General features: G+C 36.1%; 4 protein-coding genes across 4 annotated transcripts; 3 read left to right on the top strand and 1 right to left on the bottom strand.

Moving 5' to 3' along the window:
* The first annotated feature begins 1,076 nt into the window (after positions 1-1,076).
* LOC139881568 (uncharacterized) lies at positions 1,077-4,895 on the top strand. Its single transcript, XM_071866018.1, has 9 exons — positions 1,077-2,537; positions 2,607-2,927; positions 3,023-3,109; positions 3,254-3,406; positions 3,492-3,655; positions 3,943-4,090; positions 4,183-4,305; positions 4,389-4,476; positions 4,705-4,895. The coding sequence occupies exons 1-9, from the start codon at positions 1,077-1,079 to the stop codon at positions 4,893-4,895; spliced, it is 2,736 nt and encodes a 911-aa protein (XP_071722119.1).
* Positions 4,896-6,833: 1,938 nt separating this feature from the next.
* Positions 6,834-9,642, top strand: LOC139881566 (3-ketoacyl-CoA thiolase 2, peroxisomal). Its single transcript, XM_071866016.1, has 13 exons — positions 6,834-6,923; positions 7,187-7,263; positions 7,395-7,479; positions 7,587-7,713; positions 7,800-7,898; positions 7,994-8,061; positions 8,199-8,306; positions 8,386-8,463; positions 8,566-8,698; positions 8,798-8,894; positions 9,008-9,131; positions 9,253-9,361; positions 9,452-9,642. The coding sequence occupies exons 1-13, from the start codon at positions 6,834-6,836 to the stop codon at positions 9,640-9,642; spliced, it is 1,386 nt and encodes a 461-aa protein (XP_071722117.1).
* Positions 9,643-10,228: 586 nt separating this feature from the next.
* LOC139881567 (uncharacterized) lies at positions 10,229-13,626 on the bottom strand. Its single transcript, XM_071866017.1, has 8 exons — positions 12,779-13,626; positions 11,701-12,328; positions 11,516-11,593; positions 11,058-11,255; positions 10,766-10,854; positions 10,546-10,645; positions 10,363-10,458; positions 10,229-10,291 (listed from the first exon to the last, which is right to left on the bottom strand). Exons 1-8 carry the CDS (start codon positions 13,624-13,626, stop codon positions 10,229-10,231), a joined length of 2,100 nt encoding a protein of 699 aa, XP_071722118.1.
* Positions 13,627-16,781: 3,155 nt separating this feature from the next.
* LOC139881565 (glutamate--tRNA ligase, cytoplasmic-like) lies at positions 16,782-19,619 on the top strand. Its single transcript, XM_071866015.1, has 6 exons — positions 16,782-16,915; positions 17,124-17,211; positions 17,335-17,488; positions 17,608-18,635; positions 18,856-19,323; positions 19,413-19,619. Exons 1-6 carry the CDS (start codon positions 16,782-16,784, stop codon positions 19,617-19,619), a joined length of 2,079 nt encoding a protein of 692 aa, XP_071722116.1.
* Positions 19,620-21,958: the final 2,339 nt, after the last annotated feature.

Raw genomic sequence — 21,958 nt, 5'->3', positions numbered from 1 at the left:
ATCATACTTTTTCTAGAATGCCGATTTCGTCCTTCAATTTATCGTTTGATGTTCAGTTCAGTCCTCCCTTTCTATTAAATTTCAAATTTATTTAAATTGTCTCGATTTCATCAAAAATTCCTACGGACACAAAAAAAACAAAAACAAACATATAACCGAACAAAACTACACACTAGTGCTTATTTTTTCCTTTACGGCGGGTTAGTTATCCCCGCGTTATTTTAAGCCAACGGTCTCTCTTCATCTTCTCTCAATCAACCTCATAAAGGTTAATTGTTACTTCTTCCGTCTTAAAATAGATGCAAATTTTTTAATATAAATTATATATAAAAATTTGTATTTATTTTGGGACGGAGGTGTATATCAAAAACTCCATTAATTTTCTTTCCTGCGTGGGGTCTGTCTTTTCCTTGTCTTTTCAACAAACCCAAAATTCTGATTCAACAACGGATCGATACTGCTTCAATCTCACGTTAATCGCCATAACCACAGGTGCCGATTTGCTTCTTTTTTTGACGATTAGAAACTTTTATCAATTCAAATGACAAAACATATGATTGATTGACGTATTAACTGCTAATTAGGTTTGAATTGGGCTCTTTTGATTGGCTGCAAAAATTATTCTAACAGCTTTAATTCAAAAGATTAATGTGGTTTTGCGGTCAATCGCCATTTTTGTGTTTTTTAAGGTATGTTTGTGTATAGACGAGGGGATGCATTTCATCATTTGTTTGTATGAAATTAAATTGCAGGGGAATTAATATTGGAAAGCCCCAATTTTGTCAAAGAAAGTGTTACAACAACAACCAGCCTCGAGTGGAGTCGGATATATAAATCCTTTTTGGCATGCAATCAAGCTGGCTTTGCGAATGCGGATTTTCTTCCGAACATCTCTGAGATTGAGTTTTTACATGTATAAAATACCGGCATTGGGAAATTGATTCTTTGAATTTGAGCAAGTGTTAAATTTATAAGGTAGGCTTCGGTTTCTTGCGACGGAAGGAAGGACATAAAACTAGTTAATGCCCATATCTAGCAGATAATAGACACGGATCGATTTCTTTGGAGACAATATTATGTCAGGATTGGATCCTGTTACTACAAACCATCAAACTCCAGGCGAGTTTGTGGCGCGTGGCAAAAATTCGGATGACATGTGTTCGATAACAGGGGAAGTATTTTCCCCACAGTTTTTAAGGAATCATGCTGGTGTACAACACGGAATGAATTTTATGGACGATCATGATCCGGCGAGAGCAGGGTACCAATTTAATCAGAACTATCCGTTACCATCTGAGGAAGTTAATAATGGCAGAATCGGCATGATGAGAATTAATTCAGATGGCTCAAATTTATTCCAAGCAGCTGAACTTGAAAATAATGAGCAAAATTCTAGCAAGTATTCTGGTGCACGCTACATGAAGAGAGCTCCAAGTGGACTTATAGTCCCACCTCGTTATGCAATAAGTTCGCCCCAATTAAACCAGCATTTCGGTATAGTTACAACGACAACACCGGAAAGTCCTTTAGCTGGAAAATTAAAATTCCTATGCAGTTTTGGTGGAAGAATAATACCAAGGCCGAACGACGGAAAACTTAGATACGTCGGCGGCGAGACGAGGATTATATCCTTGAGAAAAGACGTTACTTGGGAGGAGCTAATGAGGAAGACTTCCGAAATCTGTAGCCAGCCGCATACGATCAGGTACCAACTACCCGGCGAGGATCTTGATGCACTTATTTCCGTTTGCTCGGATGAGGATCTTAATCTCATGATCGAGGAATATCAAGAGCTCGAAAGAACAGGCAGCCAACGGTTACGGATATTTCTTGTACTTTTGGGTGAACCGGAGAGTCCTTGTACTTCTGAAGCTGATCAGCAGCATTATGTTTATGCTGTCAATGGAGGTTTGATTGATATAAAAACACGTAAGAGCTCCAGTGGAAAAGGAAGCACTAGATTAATCCCTCAAGATTATTTTCATAGAGAATCTCCCACATATTCTAGCCCTAATAAGCTACCCCAAATGCAAAACAACTTCTTCAATCAGTCTCCTCCGATATCTCCCGCCAAAATTTACCATAGAGATTATGAGAATTCAAATTCACAATTCTATGTGGATCATCCATTGCCAGAAAGTAATGAGAGAAGAATTCAGAAACCTTTGCCATATCAAAATAATCAATATCGTCGCGGTGGAATGAATTTACATAGTCGTAGTCCTAGTGGGGACGTTTATCCTATTCAATTACATGCTCAAAGTGATTTGAGCTGTGAAAGACCATCTCTTATGGAAAGGGCACTCTCAGATTCTCAATTGCAGGAACGAGAAGTTGTTATTTCCACGCCTTTCCGAGATAATACTGATAATATTTCTCCTGCTCAATCAATGCTTTGCCCCTCATATGAAATTGCAGAGACTGCCTCTGAATGTTATAAATTCGACAACAATATGGATCGTCCATTGATCAAGAAAAATTCTGGCCAGTCGTTTTCAAATCAACATGATAGAAAAGATTCTATGATGCAAAACGCTGTAAGTATATAGCAGGCATGATCTTAATTATATTTTGTTTTAAGTTTGATTTCTTACTTGTGTGGCAAGCTTCATTTTCAGAAACTAGCAGTCAATGCTTCATCGGATAGAGACAGTTTTCAAAGCACTATTGATTATACAGTCGAGATGAGTCCTAATGTAGGAAATAATAAAGAAGGATCTTACGACAAGCCGAGGTTTGAAAAAGTACTATCAGTCCGATCACAGCCATTATCCGATTCTCAGGATGACAAGATGCTAGAATCAACAATCGCAACGGCAAATTCTACAATCTCGTCATACAAATCGGGGGTTGTCTCCATTGCGAATCAGGCCAAAACCAAACTCACATCAAATATTACCGGAAGAGCGACAGATCCTGATCGTGGGGTAACATTATTGTTTCTACTACATTTTGATTATTATCCAAATTGCATTTTATGCTTTGTTGGTTATTAACATTTCCTTAATTTGATTATTCATAGAGCACAGAAGGAGAAAGAATAAATAGAAACGAATCATTTACCGATGCAGCTATGCTAGAAATAGAAGCTGGTATTTATGGTTTGCAGGTTCGAATACTACAGGCTGCGTTTGTTTATACTTTTGAAAAGTAACTATATCTATCGTGTGAAAGACTTCCATTTGCACAAGTCATACAATACTTTTAGGAGTTGAATATATTGCATAACTAGTCTTGCTTGCATATGACACAGGTTGTAAAGGATGACGACCTTGAAGATGTGCAAGAGTTAGGTTCTGGTACATATGGAACTGTCTATTACGGAAAGTGGAGAGGAACAGATGTTGCTATTAAAAGAATTAAAAAGAGCTGTTTTTCCGGTAGAGTCTCAGAACAAGAGCGACTGGTATGTCGCCAAAAACCATTCTGAATTTCACACCACCTTAATTTTCCGTTAATGTAAAAGATCTTAATGTAGTTTTACTATACAGATACGAGATTTTTGGAGAGAAGCACAAATCTTATCAACTCTTCATCATCCAAATGTTGTAGCATTTTATGGTGTAGTCCCAGATGGGCCCGGCGGAACGATGGCAACTATAACAGAATATATGGTGAGTGGATCGTTGAGGCATGCCATGGAAAAAAAGGATAGGTGAGTTGTTTTTTTCAATAACTGGCTAGTTCGGTTATTGTAATCCATTCATTACCGGTAGAGCTCGACTCACATGCATTTCCATAGCTAACTTACATGTTGGCTGTTGATCTTTGCGTGAATTGATGGTACATTTGACAAATTTGATCAAATGTACTATCACTTTGTGCAAAAAAAGAGACATATATTTATAAACGGAATGACATATAAGGTAGCTCTGGAATGACACCTGAGTTTTTTTCCTAACCAGTAATGTAGTAACCAAGTTTTCTCAACTCTCATTGCAGAGCGCTTGATCGTCGCAAAAAGCTCATGATCACATTGGATGCGGCTTTCGGGATGGAATATCTACATCTTAAGAACATTGTCCATTTTGATTTGACGTGTGAAAATTTACTTGTCAATTTGAGGGATCCTCATAGACCAATATGTAAGGTAATAGTAATTGATTCAACGAACAAACAAACACAATTTCTACTGTTTTATTGTTTCGGTGTGATATAAGCTAACTTTTGTTGTATTGGCAGGTGGGAGATTTTGGATTGTCAAGAATAAAACGAAACACACTTGTAACTGGTGGAGTCCGTGGAACACTTCCATGGATGGCCCCTGAACTATTGAATGGCAATAATGATCGCGTGACGGAGAAGGTAATTGGCCAATAATTACTTCCTGGTCAAGAAATATGTCGCATAATCTAAACTATTAAGTAATGATTCTATGATTTATATAGGTTGATGTATTCTCCTTTGGCATCACAATGTGGGAGATCTTAACTGGGGAGGAGCCATATGCCAATTTGCATTGTGGTGCTATTATAGGTAATTAACATTCTCTAACTAATTAGTACTACCTCCGTATCATGATAGATGATATTATACATTTTTTGGTCCACTCAATGTCCACTTGAGTGCACAAAAAAATGTAAAACATCATTTATTGTGATACGGAGGGAGTAATACGCTAGAAAGTTAAGGGGATGCAATTAAGTACGCAAATCCTCATAATGATCATATTCTAACAAAGACTCATGATGTGGTTAAATGAAGGGGGAATCATTAGTAACACACTCAGGCCACCGATTCCAGAACACTGCGATACAGAGTGGATAAAGTTAATGGAAGAATGCTGGTCAGTCGATCCTCAAGAACGGCCATCGTTTACAGAGATAACAAACAGACTTCGTGCAATGTCAGTTGCTCTCCAACCAAAACGACGTAATATTTATCCTAACAGATGAAATAAGTTAGTAAAAGTCACACATATATATACACACAACACAATACAAGTCCTTTTTTTCTTACATTGAGTAGTCGTCGAGTAGATAATATTTCCTCTCAGTTTTGGTGTACTTCTGTATATTACACGGTGCACTGTAGATCAATTAGTGATATATCATATATACTCTCATTTGCCAGTTTCTAAAATCTTGTTTGAAGTGTAAATTAAATGCTAATTTTTTCTGTGCTGGCCACTTAGTGTATATTATATTTTACGGCTACATCCGTCACTATCCGTCACTATCTGCTAATCCTATCGTTACCATACAAATCATAGAAGCATTCAATTGAAGGCAGCACAGCCGTTTTCTTAGCCATGAAGTTTAGTTTTATCTTTTGATGTGTAATCAACTCATCCGACGGTAGAGAACAAGTGCAAATACGGCGGTGATCTTCTGCTTCCGGGTTTAGCCTACAACAAAGCTATTGCTTCTAGAAGGATCATCTGTTCAACGGATCATATATCTAGAAGATCATGTTGTTATTCCGATGCTGGCACGCATTTCCAAGCACAGTTTGGATAACGATGACGTTAGTGCCATACTGCCACGTCAACACAGCTTAACGAGCTGGACCAATTGTTAGATGGACATTTCAGTTTAAGCAGTCAAAAGTGATGTTTGTTAGTTCAGGGACTCAAATGTTAGTAATTCAAAAGTTATGGATTTATTGTGTAATTATTCCTAACATTTACCAGAACAATTACAAAATGTTTAAATGACCATAGTTATCTTGTTTCCATGGGATAATATATTTTTGGTATCTCAAGCCTATCAAAATTAATAAATTGGCATTTCGTGCGTTTTTTTAACAATTTGGTATTTTCTGTCAGAAATTTTAAAAAATTCATACATTTTATTTACGCTGCAGGTTAATTCTATTAAGTTTATCATAGTCAACGCCACATAAGCGACAAATTACCACTCGACTCAGCAAATATGCCACGTCAACATCTTCAACCTTAAAAAAAAATTTAGATTCCGACCATCACTTTCGACGATGATCCAATCAAATATCGTTGGATTTTGAAAAATTTTATATAACTGGAGTCGTTTCGATAAGGTGAATATCGATGTCAGATTTTTCAAACTTCAAACCGTTTGGTGTAAATCTAAGCTTAAAGGTTCGATTTCCGCAATTTTAAACTTAAATCTACACCAAACGGTTTGAAATTTGAAAAATTCGACACCACCACGATGTTCATCTGGTCGAAACGAGTCCGACTATATAAAATTTTACATAATCCAGAGACCGACGGAAGTCCGGTCGCCACTTCCGGCGAGCCGCAGTCTAACGTAGTCAAATTTTGGAAAACTTTACGTAGCCTGACTCATTTCGACTAGGTGGACATCTTTGCGGTATCAGAATTTTCAAATTTTAAACCGTTTGGTGTAGATTTCAGTGTAAAGTTACAGAAACCTGAAAAATCCGACATCACCATTATGTTCATCTCGTCGAAATGAGTCCAATTATGTGAAATTTTTCAAAAACCAACGATTTTCGATCGGATCCTCGATGGAAAGGGGGCCGAAATATAAAATTTTTATTAAGATTGAGGATGTTGATGTGGTATATATGCTGAGTCAAGTGGTGATGTGTTACTTATGTGGCGTTGATTATGACAAATTTAACAAAATTATCATATTATATAAATAAAAAATATGAATTTGTTAAATTTTCCTACGGAAATATATCAAATTGGTAGAGAAAATGTGCGATATACCGAATTCTTAGTAAAAAAAATTTTATTATCCCCCATCGTCCAACCGCCAAATCACATTTATTAAACCAATTCCATCATTCATTTCATTTACTTCTTCTATTTCTCGAGTGTTCTTCTTCTATATCGATTTTAGAGAGAGAAAGACAAATCACCTGGTTTTCTAAAGAGAGAGGAGATGGAGAAAGCTATTAACAGACAGAAGATTTTGCTTGAGCACCTCCGTCCTTCTTCCTCTTCGTCAAATAGCTTCGAGTCTTCTCTTTCCGTGAGTTCTCCTGATATCTCTCATTTTTCTGTTTGGATTGATCTTCGATAGCTGTTGATTTGATTATTTAATCGGTTAATTTCCGCAGTTCTAAGTGTAAAAATAATGCGTCACAGTGATATCGGATTGCTTGACTTGATTAGGCATAACATAAGCTTGTTCCTTAGAAAACATCTCATTTTAGCTGTACTTTGAGCATGTTAAGTGTGTTTTTCGATTTTGATTTACCTATGGAATGACGCGGAGATTTTTATATCTACCAGGCATCGGCATGTTTAGCAGGAGATAGTGCTGCATATCAAAGGACTTCTTCGTACGGGGATGATGTGGTGATTGTGGCGTAAGTTTCCCATTTAAAATGAGCTCCTTAATGTTTTCAGCATTTTTTTCCTTTCAGAATAGTGAAATATCATGATTAGGATTAATTTGTGTAACCTTTTAAAGATGAATGTACTCATTTATGGTGGACAGTGCTTATCGAACTGCTCTTTGCAAATCTAAACGTGGTGGATTCAAGGACACTTACCCTGATGATTTACTTGCGCCTGTGTTAAAGGTGAGTTTGTAACCAGGGATCTTCGTACTCTATGGGCTTTCAAGTATTTCTTTGTTTTTGCTAAGTTTCGTGTTCTGCTACATTCATATCTCATCTGCTTGGTGCAGGCAGTGATAGAGAAAACAAATCTGGATCCCAAGGAAGTAGGAGATATTGTTGTTGGTACTGTTTTGGCGCCAGGATCTCAAAGAGCAAGTGAATGCAGGATGGCTGCATTTTATGCTGGTTTCCCTGGTATTTGTATATATTTCTAGGAGCTTCTCACGTATGTTGATATGCCATCATGTCTCTTATTCTTTTGTTGCTGGTCCTTGTCTCAGAAACCGTACCTGTTAGAACAGTCAACAGACAATGCTCATCTGGTCTTCAGGCGGTTGCTGATGTCGCTGCTGCTATTAAAGCCGGATTTTATGACATTGGTGAGCAAAATGTTTTCAGGGTAGACATCGTGTCGCAGTGTTTTTTGGATGATTAGACTCTTATTTAATCTCTTGACAAATCTTGGTTAATGTAGGCATTGGGGCTGGCTTGGAATCGATGACAATTAACCCCATGGCCTGGGACGGATCAGTTAATCCTAGGGTACTCTCTTTGTCCCTTCCTCTCTCTCTCATCTGTGTGCACACACACCCCTGTTCATGTGTGTATTATGTTAGTTTGCCCAATATTGATATGTATCAGAACTCACTTTTTTAATAATCTTTAATTGGTTTTGGTAGACTGAGACTCACCAGCAAGCCCAGAACTGCCTTCTTCCAATGGGCGTCACTTCAGAAAATGTAGCTCATCGTTTTGGCGTGTCGAGGCAGGAGCAGGACCAAGCTGCGGTGGGTTTCGATTATACTCACTGCTACAACCAGTTGTTTCAGTAATTGCAATTAGTATTGATTTCCTTGTTCCATTTAGGCCGACTCCCATAGAAAAGCAGCTGCTGCTACTGCTGCTGGAAAATTCAAGGATGAGATAATCCCAGTGAATACTAAGGTATGTACTGGTTTCTGTCAGGGTCTGCATTAGTACAAAATTTCTGTGAGATTATGTGTTGTGTATGTAGAACTTCATGAGACTAATATTTGGGTAATGTAGATTGTTGATCCAAAAACTGGTGAAGAGAAACCTGTCACGATCTCTGTTGATGATGGCATCCGTCCTGGCACATCCGTGTCGAGCCTTGCAAAGCTTAAGCCTGTTTTTAAGAAGGATGGAACCACAACTGCTGGTGTGTGATATTGTATAATACCTTCTTCTTAACTTGTTTTAACTGGTTGGATTGAAGGAAGTTCTAGTTGTTACTTTTATTATGTGTTGCAATGTATAGGTAATTCTAGCCAAGTGAGTGATGGTGCTGGGGCTGTTCTTCTCATGAAGAGAAGTGTTGCGATGCGCAAGGGGCTTCCCATCCTTGGGGTCTTCAGGTATTAATTAAGTGAAGCCTCTCCCTCCCTCTACTTAATTTACATAGAATTTTCACGAGTGTTGAAATTGTTTGATATTTGGTTGGCTTTACACTTAATTTTGTGTTATGCAGGACCTTTGTTGCTGTTGGTGTTGATCCTGCTATAATGGGTGTTGGCCCAGCAGCAGCAATTCCAGTTGCAGTTAAGGCTGCTGGTCTTCAACTTGAGGATATCGATCTTTTTGAAATCAACGAGGTATGCACGTATGCATGCATGTATGTATGTATGTATGTGTTTGTGATGTACTACAACCACTTTGTTCTGTGATTGCCTTTTCTTAATAATGGCCTTGGATGAATTATATTTTTATGTTTAGGCATTTGCTTCGCAATTTCTGTATTGCCGGAACAAGCTTGGGCTTGACCCAGAGAAGATCAACGTTAATGGAGGTGCAATGGCAATTGGACATCCTTTGGGTGCAACAGGTAGATATTTATTTAAGACACAAACATGTTGTTGACTTTGATCTTTCTCTCAGTTTTTACATCTTACTCGTCGTCTATTATAAAATACAGGAGCTCGATGTGTGGCCACTCTGCTTCACGAGATGAAGAAACGAGGAAGAGACTGTAGGTTTGGTGTGATATCAATGTGTATCGGAACTGGGATGGGGGCAGCTGCTGTCTTTGAGAGGGGTGATACTTCTGACCAAGTTAACTTTGCCCGTTCCGTAAACTCCAATCTTCTCTCCAAGGATGCCAAATAGATACATACATACAACAGACTACAATCTTTCAGCCAAATAAATGTTCGCTGAGAACATGTAATAGAAGTTTTATTTTTCTTACTAAGTTGAAGCACCAGGAAGAAACATAGAATTAAGAACAGAACTTCTGCCTGTGCTTCATGATTATTTTCTAAATATAGAATCTTCGTTATCCTTGTTTCATGTTGCTCTGTCTTGTGAGTTTTTTTTTTTTTTTTTGTTAGGAATGATTAACGAACTCATTATTTTATGAATTAAAATAAAGGATAATTTATTTAGAAAGTCATACTCTCCGGTTCTACTTCGTGTAAAAAACAATCAGAGTCGCGACTAAAAATGCAGGAGGCGCGCGTGAATGCTTGCAGATGGCCAACTTATAGCAAAAGGAAGCTGTTATAAAATGAGAAGCTTCAGACAACTTCTAAACAACAGGAGGAAGTTACATTGTGTGAGGATCAACAACATCCAAGAATATACTAATATAGTTCCTTAAGACTATTCAAGTCCCCAACTTCAGTAACTTGCCATTTTCATTCCCCTGTATAGCCAAAAAAAAAAAAAAGCTGCATCGTCCTAGTATTGCCCATTAGGTTATGGATGACTTGCAAACTGGGCAAGTAGATTTTCGGCTGAGCCATCGATCAATACACTGCAACAACAAAATCACAAAATAAGAACATGCTTTCAGTGTGAAAATTGAGAGAGAGAGAGAGAGTATACATCTTTGTGAAATTTGTGTAAGCAAGGAAGGTGACGTATGGTCTCTCCAACAGTTGGGGTCTCAAGACAGACAGCACAATCCTCATAGTTGTCCATCTGCATCAAGGAATAAATCAAAAGAGTGTACGGTTACTAACAATGAACAAAAATATGTTGTTTTCTCTCCAACATGAGCCAACTAACCTGTACAATAGACTCTGGTAAGGTATTGATTCGACTAGCAGAGGCGCCACCATGCTGGTGATTGTTATCATCAAGGGCCAACAACATTTCATAGTCGTTCCTGCAAGAAAAACAAAGAGCCAATTACTGTCTTAGAAATCCTGCTTGATGAACATGTAACACAACAATTTAAAATACAGGATCTACAACTGAAAAGCAATTGACAGAGAAACGATCTTACTCGTTAAAATCACGCTGGACTTGAACGATGTGACGGGCTGGTCCGACATCACCAAATGCAGTCTCTAATGCTTCCAATATATCAAGTCTCTGTAATAGGAAGTAAAAATGCGTACAGCCATAAGGTCAGTTAGAAAGCAGTGGGCAATATATATGGAGTAGCAAAGTTGGGTTTTCAGGGTATCTATAATTATCCTATCGTTTTCACTAAAAAGTTCATCATCATATCCTCCTACCAAACTTATGCAGTATCAGATGAAATAATGAAAGATTATCTGGTATGAGGAAAATACCACATCTAAATCCATCCCGGGAGGAAACTCTACATTCCTAGGCCTAGATGCTGCAACAGAATTAGGCCGGCCAATAATGCGACTCCTCAGTTGTGTTCTTCTAGGAGGGGCTCGGGCCTGGTTACCTCTACTATTTGAAGAGCTCTGACGAGAACGCAATGAAGGATGCCTATTTGATGGCGTTCCTGACACGGTTCTCTACATAAAACAGTTACAGCCAGCATAAGAGAAATTAGCAACAATAGTCATAATGTCACGTGCAGCATTGTAAAGGGAACTCAAAGGACAAGGGGAAAAAAGGCTGAAACATGAGTATCTATCTAGCTTTAGGTATTTTCTGGGCATTTGGACTTTTACGGAAGCCATACTAATGTTGAGAGGAATATGCGAAATAAGTTTGTGATATGAGAGATCTTAAGTTGAATGCAAGTTACAGACTGTCAAAATAGATATCTTACAGACTGGCAAGTTCCACTAGACGGTGCATGATGTACATCCTCCTGCTGCTGCAATGACCGTGCTATGTTCTCGTCAATCTGTATGATGGAAAATAACATCTCAATGTAATGTACCCCACAAACTCTTCACTCTTTAAAAGCAGAGTGGATAACAAAATGGGGTTCCCAACAAAAATAAAACTTGCCTCACTATATAACTGTTCTTGGAGTACACGACCAAATGCCTCATCCGCTTCAAGCTGTCTCAGCCTGGCATATGACTCATCAGTACTGATTCGACCAACATGGGTGTCACTGTTGACAATTGGAGTCGGTATAACCGGACGTTGATGATTAAGAATCATAGACGAGCTTGAACCAAAAGATCTTTCGGATGAATCGAGGATTGCAGTTTCGACTATTGGAGTTGGTGTAATCCGACGTTGACAATTACGAATAGTAGACGAGCTTGAGCCAGAAGCGTATTCAGGTGAATCGAGGATCACAGTTTCAACAATTGGAGTCGGTATAACCCAATGATGATTATGAATTATAGTCGAGCTTGAACCAGAAGATCTTCCAGATGCATCCAGGAGCGCAGTTTCTGAGTGATTGGAGCCCAGGTCAACAATTGCTTCATTATTTCTTAAGGCTAAGCCATTCTTTTGCCTCTTAGCAAAACGTGAATTACCAGTATCATCAGGAGAAAGACAATCTATGTTCCTTGTACGATTATGAGGATGTCTCCAACGACCTGATTCTTGAGAACAAGCAATCGAATCTCTAATACCACCACCAGTTCCATGAGCTTCCTTATACTTATTCATAGGGTTGCTGCAGAGAGAGACCAGGCCATCATGTGAGCATACATATTTTAAGGGATAATAACAGTAGCAAGGATCGATACAATTCATCACTGTTCAGAGTTAAGATTTAAGGCAAAGTAACTAATCTTTGAGAAACGAAGTCCCATGTAGACAAAATGAGACACCAAGCTACGTTATAGGAATTAAATACCAGATTCTCAGACACCAGAACATGAATCTAATCGACATGGCATAGTATGGGGTAAAGTAAAGCTTCTGGAAACAGTAGTAAGGAAATCAAATTATACACATTTATAAGAATAGATATGTTTGGGGAAAACCATGTTTAACATAGAGCGAAAATGCAATCCACGTTGAAACAACTAAAAATAAATATCAGAAAATAAGGGAAAGAACCATTTGAATGATAATATAGGTGGCTCCAACCAAAAGAAAGGGAACCGTTTCCAATACTTACCTGCTTGACAGATCAATGATTTCTGCATCATGCTCCTTTGCTGTAGACATGTGGGCTAATGTTCCCTTTCCTTTAAATCTACCATGGAAATTTTCGTTGGAAACTATCTCACGAATATCTAAAGAAGATGGACCATTTGAAGACACGCTAATAGCTTGATTCTGCAGAGCACCGTTAGCTTCAACAGCGAGTTGGCCATGTTCAGCTGGTTGTTGTGCCCTAATTGCTATATTTTGTGGAGAAATACATCCATTACGAACCGGAGCCAATCTTTTTCGCGCGCTCAATCTTGGTGGGGTAAGAGAATTTTGAGACTTAATATTCTGTTTTTCCATTCCATACTGCGAATCGTTGGAGGGATCAGCCACATTTCCATTATTTGTAGCTGAGTCAGTATGCATACATGCACTTTCATCCACCTTCTCTTTTCCCTTCAATACACTACCATACTTCTTTGAAAACTTTTCATCATAAATGGCTTTTCCTTTGTTCATATGGTGCCTACCAAGCATGTTTCTGGTCTCATCCTTAGAGTTCTTGTCCATTGTTATTTTCCTAAATAATGTGGAAGGGCTTGAAACAAGATTCCGAGGTTCAACTTCCCCATTGTTCACTGGAGATTTCGGAGGACGTATAAACAGTCTTCTAATGTTTCCGCTTTCAGTCTTCATCCTATTCATTTCCCTCGGATGATTCAGACTTTCTTCATGTATGATACCAGAATTTCTGAAACGACCAGATAATGATTTGCTCTCTTTTCCAACAACTTCTCCACCATTTCCATGTCGTGCAGGACATCTATCAGGAGTGTCAGGTATGTCTATTATCAGGTCATCAAACTCCTCCATATGCTGTGTAACCGAAAAAAATCCAGTCAGCCATATCTTTCCATTACTCTTTTAGGGGAAAAAGGAACTACGAATACACACTCGAAACTATGAACTATTTACTCAATCGCGTGGAAGCAGTACACAAACTCTAATACGGAAGGAAAATATATCAAGATGAAAACTTTAGGCAAGTTCTAGAAATTTAAAATAACATAGGGCAATAGTTCATTTTTTTAAACAACAACGGACAACAATCATAACCACCAGACAGTAAGGCAGAACCAAATCCAATATATATAAAGCACTCCAGTTGGCCATGCTCAATGGCAGGAAGAATATGTATTGAAATCGAATACAGTAATGAAGAAGCTAACAAAAAAGCAACAAACAAAACATGAATAGTAAAAAACATGACAAAACACAAATACTTTAAAGTGAGGACAGAGTATATGATCTACTGCGACATCCAAATAATTCAGAATAAAGAAATAAAACAAAATGTCAATGAAATCATAAGATGAAGAAGCAGATGCTAACTTCCAACTCAGATCATCTCTTAAACTAAATAAGAAAAAACAACTAATAACCTAGCTAGAAGCCCTTAATTAACAAACGATTAACGATATTCATAATCCAGGATATAAATAGGGCAAAAAATATAAATAAATTAAACTAATTTCCCAACAAAAAAAAAAAAGGGGGAAACTATTTAATTGGACAAATAAAAGGGAAAAGCAGATGATCACACAATGTAAAACTACGAGCAATTTAGAACAGGACAACAGAAAAACACATCGAAAAACCTAAACATGTTAAACTACGTTAGAATCGAAGACAAGAACAAGAGATTAATCTATGCATACATGATTATGTTTTGTCTAGTGTGTGTTGTCCAAAACTGAGTAGTAGTAGCTGCCTGCAACAATCTCTTGAAATCAAATTAGAAGGCAATTGAAGATGGTAGAGTTGGTGACGATAATGATGACGAATCGAATCTTTTTCCCTTCTCGATTCAGGATCTGGATTGAGTCGGGTCAACCCGGATGCGGACGGGGCAATGGCAAATTCGAACAATGTAAATGGCGATCTGGCTTATTAGCTAGTTGTTTATAATTTTTGTTTGACCCGCTAGAAATCGGACCTCCGAGATAAATATATGATCTGATCCGATTGTAAGCTTTGGCCCTTTTACTTAACGAGCCCAACATTTTGAATGTCAAATCCATGGGCTTAAATAGTTCCAACCTACAGATGGAGTGTCTAAATAGACACTCATTTAATGCTACTCACACACCATATATACACTCGACTACTTTTTCCCTTTTTGTTTTATTTTAGCTTTTCGATCTGGAAATCAAGGTTGTCAAAGACGTAAAGCGGATTTAAGACGGAAAATATTTTCCAAATACGTACATCCCAAATGAAATCGGTATGTAAGGCCGATAGAAGAATAAGTTTTTATAGTGATTGAAATATTTTTTATCAGTATTTATCATCTATTTTTTCATTTAAAAATTTGTAAGAGAGCCAATCAGGACATTTTATATAGATAATAATGAAATTTTTTTAATTTTAAATTTGTTTCAATAGCAAATTCAATTGCAAATTTTATTGTCAAATCAAACTTCGACACATGATGTTTTATTGATGAATAGTAATTTGACACATGTATTTTAGAACTTTAAGTTTAATAAGATTTCAAATTACAATTTTAAATCAATGATATTTTTTTTCTTATTCTAATTAGAAAATCAAAACATAATAAAAATATAATGATTTCTAATAAAATTCTACCGATTACTTTTTCTAAATATAATAATTTTATTCCTAATCAATTTACTATTTATTATTTAAAAATTATTCCTAATAAAATTATAATACATTATATATATTTTTATTTTTTTATTAAATATTTTTTAAATTAAAATTCATTATATTATTTTTTTCTATTTCTAATTAAAACGGACATAATTTCTTTTTTTTTATTCAAACGTGGATATTATTAAAAAAATTCCTAATCAAATTATATCATATTTTCTAATTTCTTTATTAAACTATTATTTCTAATAAAAATATGTTATATTTTTTTATTTTTAATTAAAACGGACATATCTTATTTTTCAAACAATTAATGTTGTTCCTAATTAAAATTCATTATATTCTTTTTTTTATTTAAAATTAAAACGGACAAATCTTATTTTTTTTCCTATTCAAACGGACATATTATTAAAAAAAATTATCCTAATTAAAATATAATACATATTATTTTTTTAATTTTTTATTAAACTATTATTCCTAATAAAAATACTGCTATATCTTTTCTTATTCTTAATTAAAATGAGCATATCTTATTTTTTAAATAATAAGAACAACTAAATTGATTAGATGTAATTATAAATTTTATTATGAAATCAAATCTTGATATGTAAATTTTACATTTTGCTATGTTTATTATTTTTAAAAATAAAATAAAATTTTAATTTAGGATTGTAGATTTTGAAATAAAATCAAAATAATTATAATTGATATAGAGTTAAAATAATTACATTTTATATAATATTTGACATAAATTTTTTATATGATATATTTAAATTATTAATTTTTAAAGATACGGACTTTCCGTCCAACGGACGGGCCCACAATTCGAATCCCGACATGAAAGGTAAAAAAAAGAAAAAAAGGTTGTAAGAGTTCTAAAATATTTTTAAGCACTAAATTGCACATAATCAATAATAAAGGCCGAATTGTACAATATGAGCAGAAAATAAACTAGAAAATCGGCCCACCCATTTCAGTTCGGCCCATCTTAAATCTAAGCCCAACATTTTTTATTTTTTATTTTTTTTAATTGAAGAAAAACCCTACACTAAATGTACACAGACATCTCTCTCCCCTTTTCCTTCTTCTCCTGCTTCTTCTGTATTCATCTTGTTCTTCTTGATAAAGACTTGATCGTGAAGACCTGAAAGTAAAGGGGATGCTACTTGATTAGTATTAGCTTAAGGTAAAATTTGAAAAATCATGATTTTTTTTTCTTTTTTTAAAGTAATTGATTGAGTTCATAGATTGTTACTGATTTAGTATGCTGACTTTGCTGTATTTTTGAGCTAAAATCAAATTCTTTGGGTTATGATATTGGATTGTTTGTCTGTTCAGGTCTAAAGCAATTGTGAATGGAGATAAAGCAGTTATCCTTTCCGTCAGATAGTCCTCCGTTGTGTGTCATTGCAGCTGTTAAGGTTGCCGGAATCTCAATTCCCACTGTTACTTGTTCAACATCTACTCCATTTTTTCTGTTCTCTAATGGGTATGCCGTCTTTTTCGTTTTTTTGATCTAATTCGTCCTCCTCATTGCTTGATTTCATGAGATACTTGTTTGTTGTGAGGGAAATATGTTAGCTTAGAAGGGTTTTTTCTATCTTCTTATATAGCATCAGCCGTCGGTGTAATGGTTCTATCTGGTCTTTAGCTGATTACTTTGCATCTGAAGTTTTAAACCCTCTTTGTGTTTTTAGGGAGAAACTGCATGGAACATTTGTACTCCTGCGTTACATCGGTCGCACTGCCCATCTTTATGGTTATAATGAATACGAAGCTGGCAAGGTATTTCTTACCTTGTTTAGAGATTACTATGTTTTCCATCCCTACTTTTTTCTAGCTTGCTTGGTGTAGCTAATGCTCAATGGCCTTTTGTTAATTTATTTTTCTCCTTATTGAGCATTTCAGATTGACGAGTGGCTAGAGTTTTCATCCATCCTTTCCTCTGGGCCCGAATTTGAGAAGGCTTGTGCTTCTTTGGACAAGTATCTGGAAGTCCGCACACTTTTGGTCGGCCATTCGGTTTCAATTGCTGACATAACAATTTGGTCAGGTCTCACAGGTATTAGTAAAGTTTGCATGTTTAAGTTTTGGGTGCACTCATGGGATATTTATGCATCTTCCTTGATATTTTTTGTATTCGAGGCTTCTTTGTTGTGTGATAATTGCTTTGCTTTGCAGCAACTGGGAAAAGATGGGAAAGTCTAAGGAAGTCAAAGAAGTACCAGAATCTGGTCCGGTGGTTCAATTCAATATCTGCAGAGCATGGGGATCTGCTGAATGAAGTCACGGCAACGGGTAAAAAGGCACCGGCTAAGGAACAACTGGGGCCAGAAATAGATTTGCCTGGAGCAGAAAAGGGAAAAGTGCGCGGGAGATTTGCACCAGAACCCAGTGGTTATCTTCACATTGGCCACGCAAAAGCTGGACTGTTGAATAAATACTTTGCTGAAAAGTACGAAGGTGAAGTGATTGTGCGCTTTGACGACACTAATCCTGATAAAGAAAGCAACGAGTTCGTAGAGAATATCATAAAAGATATTGAGACACTGGGTATCAAGTACTCAGAAATCACATATACATCAAATTACTTTCCTGAATTGATTGAAATGGCTGAAAATATGATCCGCCAAGGAAAAGCTTATGTTGATGATACACCACGCGAAGACATGAAAAAAGAAAGGATGGAAGGTATTGAGTCAAAACGTAGGAGGAACAGCGTGGATGAAAATTTGAAATTGTGGAAGGAAATGATTTTAGGATCTGAAAGGGGTTTGCAATGTTGTCTTCGTGGAAAACTTGACATGCAAGACCCAAACAAATCTCTTCGTGATCCAGTCTATTACCGTTGCAATCCGAAACCCCACCACCGCATTGGTGCAAAATACAAGATATATCCAACTTATGATTTTGCTTGTCCGTACGTCGATGCTAAAGAGGGTATTACCCATGCACTCAGATCCAGCGAGTACCACGATCGAAATGCTCAATATCACAGGATTCAAGAGGAAATGGGTGTTAAAAAGGTTCTCATATACGAGTTTAGCCGATTGAATATGGTTTATACTCTGCTTAGTAAGCGTAAGCTCCTATGGTTTGTCCAAAATGGAAAAGTTGATGGATGGGATGATCCTCGTTTTCCAACTGTTCAAGGAATCGTCCGGAGAGGTCTGAAAATCGAGGCGCTTATACAATTTATTGTCGAGCAGGTAAGAATAATAGAGCTATTTCCCTGAAGCTGTAGTAGAAACACATGTTTAAATTGCTAGTTACTGTTCTGACCATAACATGAGTTTATCGAATTAGATTTCTCAAAATTGTTATTATCTATGTCTTGTCTTCATGTTCATAATCCCTGCATTGTTTCGTTCTTGCATTGGTGTTTTACGATATTTGATTGTATTTGACATTTCTGCTATTATGTCTCAGGGAGCATCCAAGAATCAGAACCTTATGGAATGGGACAAACTGTGGAGTATAAACAAGAGGATAATTGACCCTGTGTGTCCGAGACACACGGCTGTTGTTGAAGAACTACGTGTGTTGTTTACACTCACTAATGGTCCCGACGAACCATTTGTTCGCATTAGTAAAAAACACAAAAAGTATGATGGTGCTGGGGAAAAGGCTACAACTTATACAAAAAGCGTATGGATAGATCATGCCGATGCATTGTCCGTGTCTGTAGATGAGGAGGTAACCTTAATGGATTGGGGAAATGCCATCGTGAAGGAAATCCAAAAGGATCAGGATGGAAACGTGACTCGGATAACCGGTACTTTACATCTTGAAGGATCTGTCAAGTCCACCAAGTTGAAACTTACTTGGCTGCCTGAGATATCTGAACTAGTTAGCCTTTCTCTGATGGAATTCGATTATCTGATTACCAAAAAGAAGGTACTTAATACATTTCCTCATCTAATATTCAGTCTTTGAAATTTTTTTGAAGTGTGGTATATAATGTTGCAATTTTGTTTGTGTTGCAGCTTGAAGAAGACGAGGATTTCCTTGATGTGCTAAACCCATGTACGAAGAAGGAGACAGCTGCACTTGGAGACGCTAACATGAGAAATCTGAAGCGTGGAGATGTATTGCAGCTCGAGAGGAAAGGATACTTCATATGTGATGCTCCTTTTATCAGGGCTTCAAAGCCAATCGTTCTATTCTCTATCCCAGATGGTCGTAGTAAGTGATGAAGCCCTTTTAGGACGACAAACACACACACACACCAATAATTTTACCAACTCGATTTTCTTTTGGTGTTCTGTCTAGACAATCTTATTTTGTTCTGGTGTAATGTTTACCTTGTTAAAAAACCTCATGTTGTTATCAATGATTTGACTTCAATTTTCATTTTTGTGCCTTCTTAAATATTTTGGCCAATGGAAAAACTACCGTTTTGCGTTGACAGTTAGAACGAGGATTAGTCTCGCATCGTAAAATGTTTGGGGAGACCTAAAAAAGTATTTTGACCAAACTAAATATATGGTCATTTACGTGAGGTTATTAAGCTAATCGAACCTTCATGGCTGTCTATTTGGACGGTCGGCTCCTTAAGTTTCCGGTATGGTTGATATAGCTTATTCTGCTCGGTGGAATTGAGGCTGGTTGTTGTTGTGGTTGTATTCTATCAACATTCTTACTTCAGGCCCTAATTCGAATTTAGTTCAAACAGTTAGAACGAAGATTAGTCTCATATCGTAAGATGCTTGGGGAGACCTAAAAAATTATTTTGACCAAACTAAGTATATGGTCATTTACGTGAGGTTATTAAGCTAATCGAACCTTCATGGCTGTCTATTTGAACGGTCGGCTCCTTAAATTTTCGATATGGTTGATATAGCTTATTCTATTCGGTGGAATTGAGGCGTTATTATTGTTGTGGTTGTATTCGATCAACATTCCTACTTCAGGCCCTAATTCGAATTTAATTCGAGAAATCAACGACCAATTTTGGATATCTAATCAAGAACCCTAAATCAAACAATTGGAAGTTGGAATGATGACGTCGGTTTGTTTTTGGATTGCTGACTGCGCACATGCCTTGCTTGCTGGATTCATTTGACGATTTCTGTTAGTTGGGACCAAATACTTGATTTCTTATGATGTATGACCGTATGTCGTACAAATAAAGATGTAGGACCAAATATGTAGAACGGTAAAACTTTGGGACCAAACCGTGGCTAGGAACGTAGAGTCGTAGATAATCTATAGTTTAGGAATTTATGTTCTTTAAAAAAATAGCTCAGAAGTTAACGTGAAATTGCTGATCAGAGCGCATGACTCAATAGTTGACGTGTTTGTTTCGAATTCGACGCATTTTTATAATAAACAAAAAACATTAACGTCAAAATAATGACCAACCTGTAGATTTTTTTATTTGCTGTTTAGGCAAAATGCCAGGTCGTTTTTTCTTTTTCATTGTTACGTTATCCATATTCCATACCATATGAAATAGCAAGAAAATAAGAAATGTCGATTTTTATTGGTCACCGGGCTGCTTCTTATGGAAGTTCACATACGTAATCATACATTTTCTTTTTAAAAAAAAAATAGTATTCAGGAAAATTACTAATTTAGGTAACATTTACAAGGTTGAATTGAATGCATTTAAAGACAATCAACGATATGTATTTCCATTTAGGTTTCTTAATTTGAATGGAAACCTAATCATATTACAGTAATTTATAATTATTTTTTTAAATTAAGTTGGCATATATCTCAGTCAAATTCCTATTATGAAGGATCCGTATTCAATCGAAAATGAAAATACTAAAGTAATCAACGGAATGCCAAACTGAAAAATTAAAATTCTTGTGCTATATCGATCTATTATTATAGGTAGATTTTTAAGAAAACTTTCTCAGAGGAAGAGATCAGGAAAAAAATTACTCCCTCCGTTTCAAAATAGATGAAAATTTTTCAATATAAATTACATATAAAAATTTCCACTTATTTTGAGACGGAAGTATATAAAATATTCGTGAGCCTTTTATATACTATCAAGATACAAAGAAGGTAAGATTTAATAATTTTTTCATCGACCTTCTTCTTCTTCTTTTTTTTAATTCATTTGTTTTTAATTAATAATTTTTATGAACGTACGTACCTAATTTGATTGTTTTAGATAAGAATTCGGAGAAAAGATTTAATTAATTTGATTAAAACAACATACTATTTCTGTCTTTAATTAGATACAAATTTTACATGATTTGTATCTAATTTACGATGGAGACATTATAATTTAGAAAATTTCAATCATCTAATTGGTTTTGTAGATGTTTTAATGCTCCATTCCTCTCCTTTTTTTCTTTTTACAATTTTATTCAAGAAAAAATATTTTTATGGCCGCAGCGGCAGTGCCACATATATATATCTCAGGGCGTTCAAATGAACTCTGAACTTTAGAAATATCTTACTTGATCCCTTAAATAGTTATATTATGTACAATTGAATATAATGAAAAATAACTGTATTATTAGTATACATTTTAAAATCCATGTCAAATCACCATGTATATATATACACACTT

The sequence above is a fragment of the Rutidosis leptorrhynchoides genome, unplaced genomic scaffold, assembly GCF_046630445.1.
Source record: "Rutidosis leptorrhynchoides isolate AG116_Rl617_1_P2 unplaced genomic scaffold, CSIRO_AGI_Rlap_v1 contig172, whole genome shotgun sequence".
Lineage (NCBI taxonomy): Eukaryota > Viridiplantae > Streptophyta > Magnoliopsida > Asterales > Asteraceae > Rutidosis > Rutidosis leptorrhynchoides.
The sequence above is the reverse complement of the archived record's forward strand: the minus strand, read 5'-3'. Positions and strand labels throughout refer to the sequence as shown.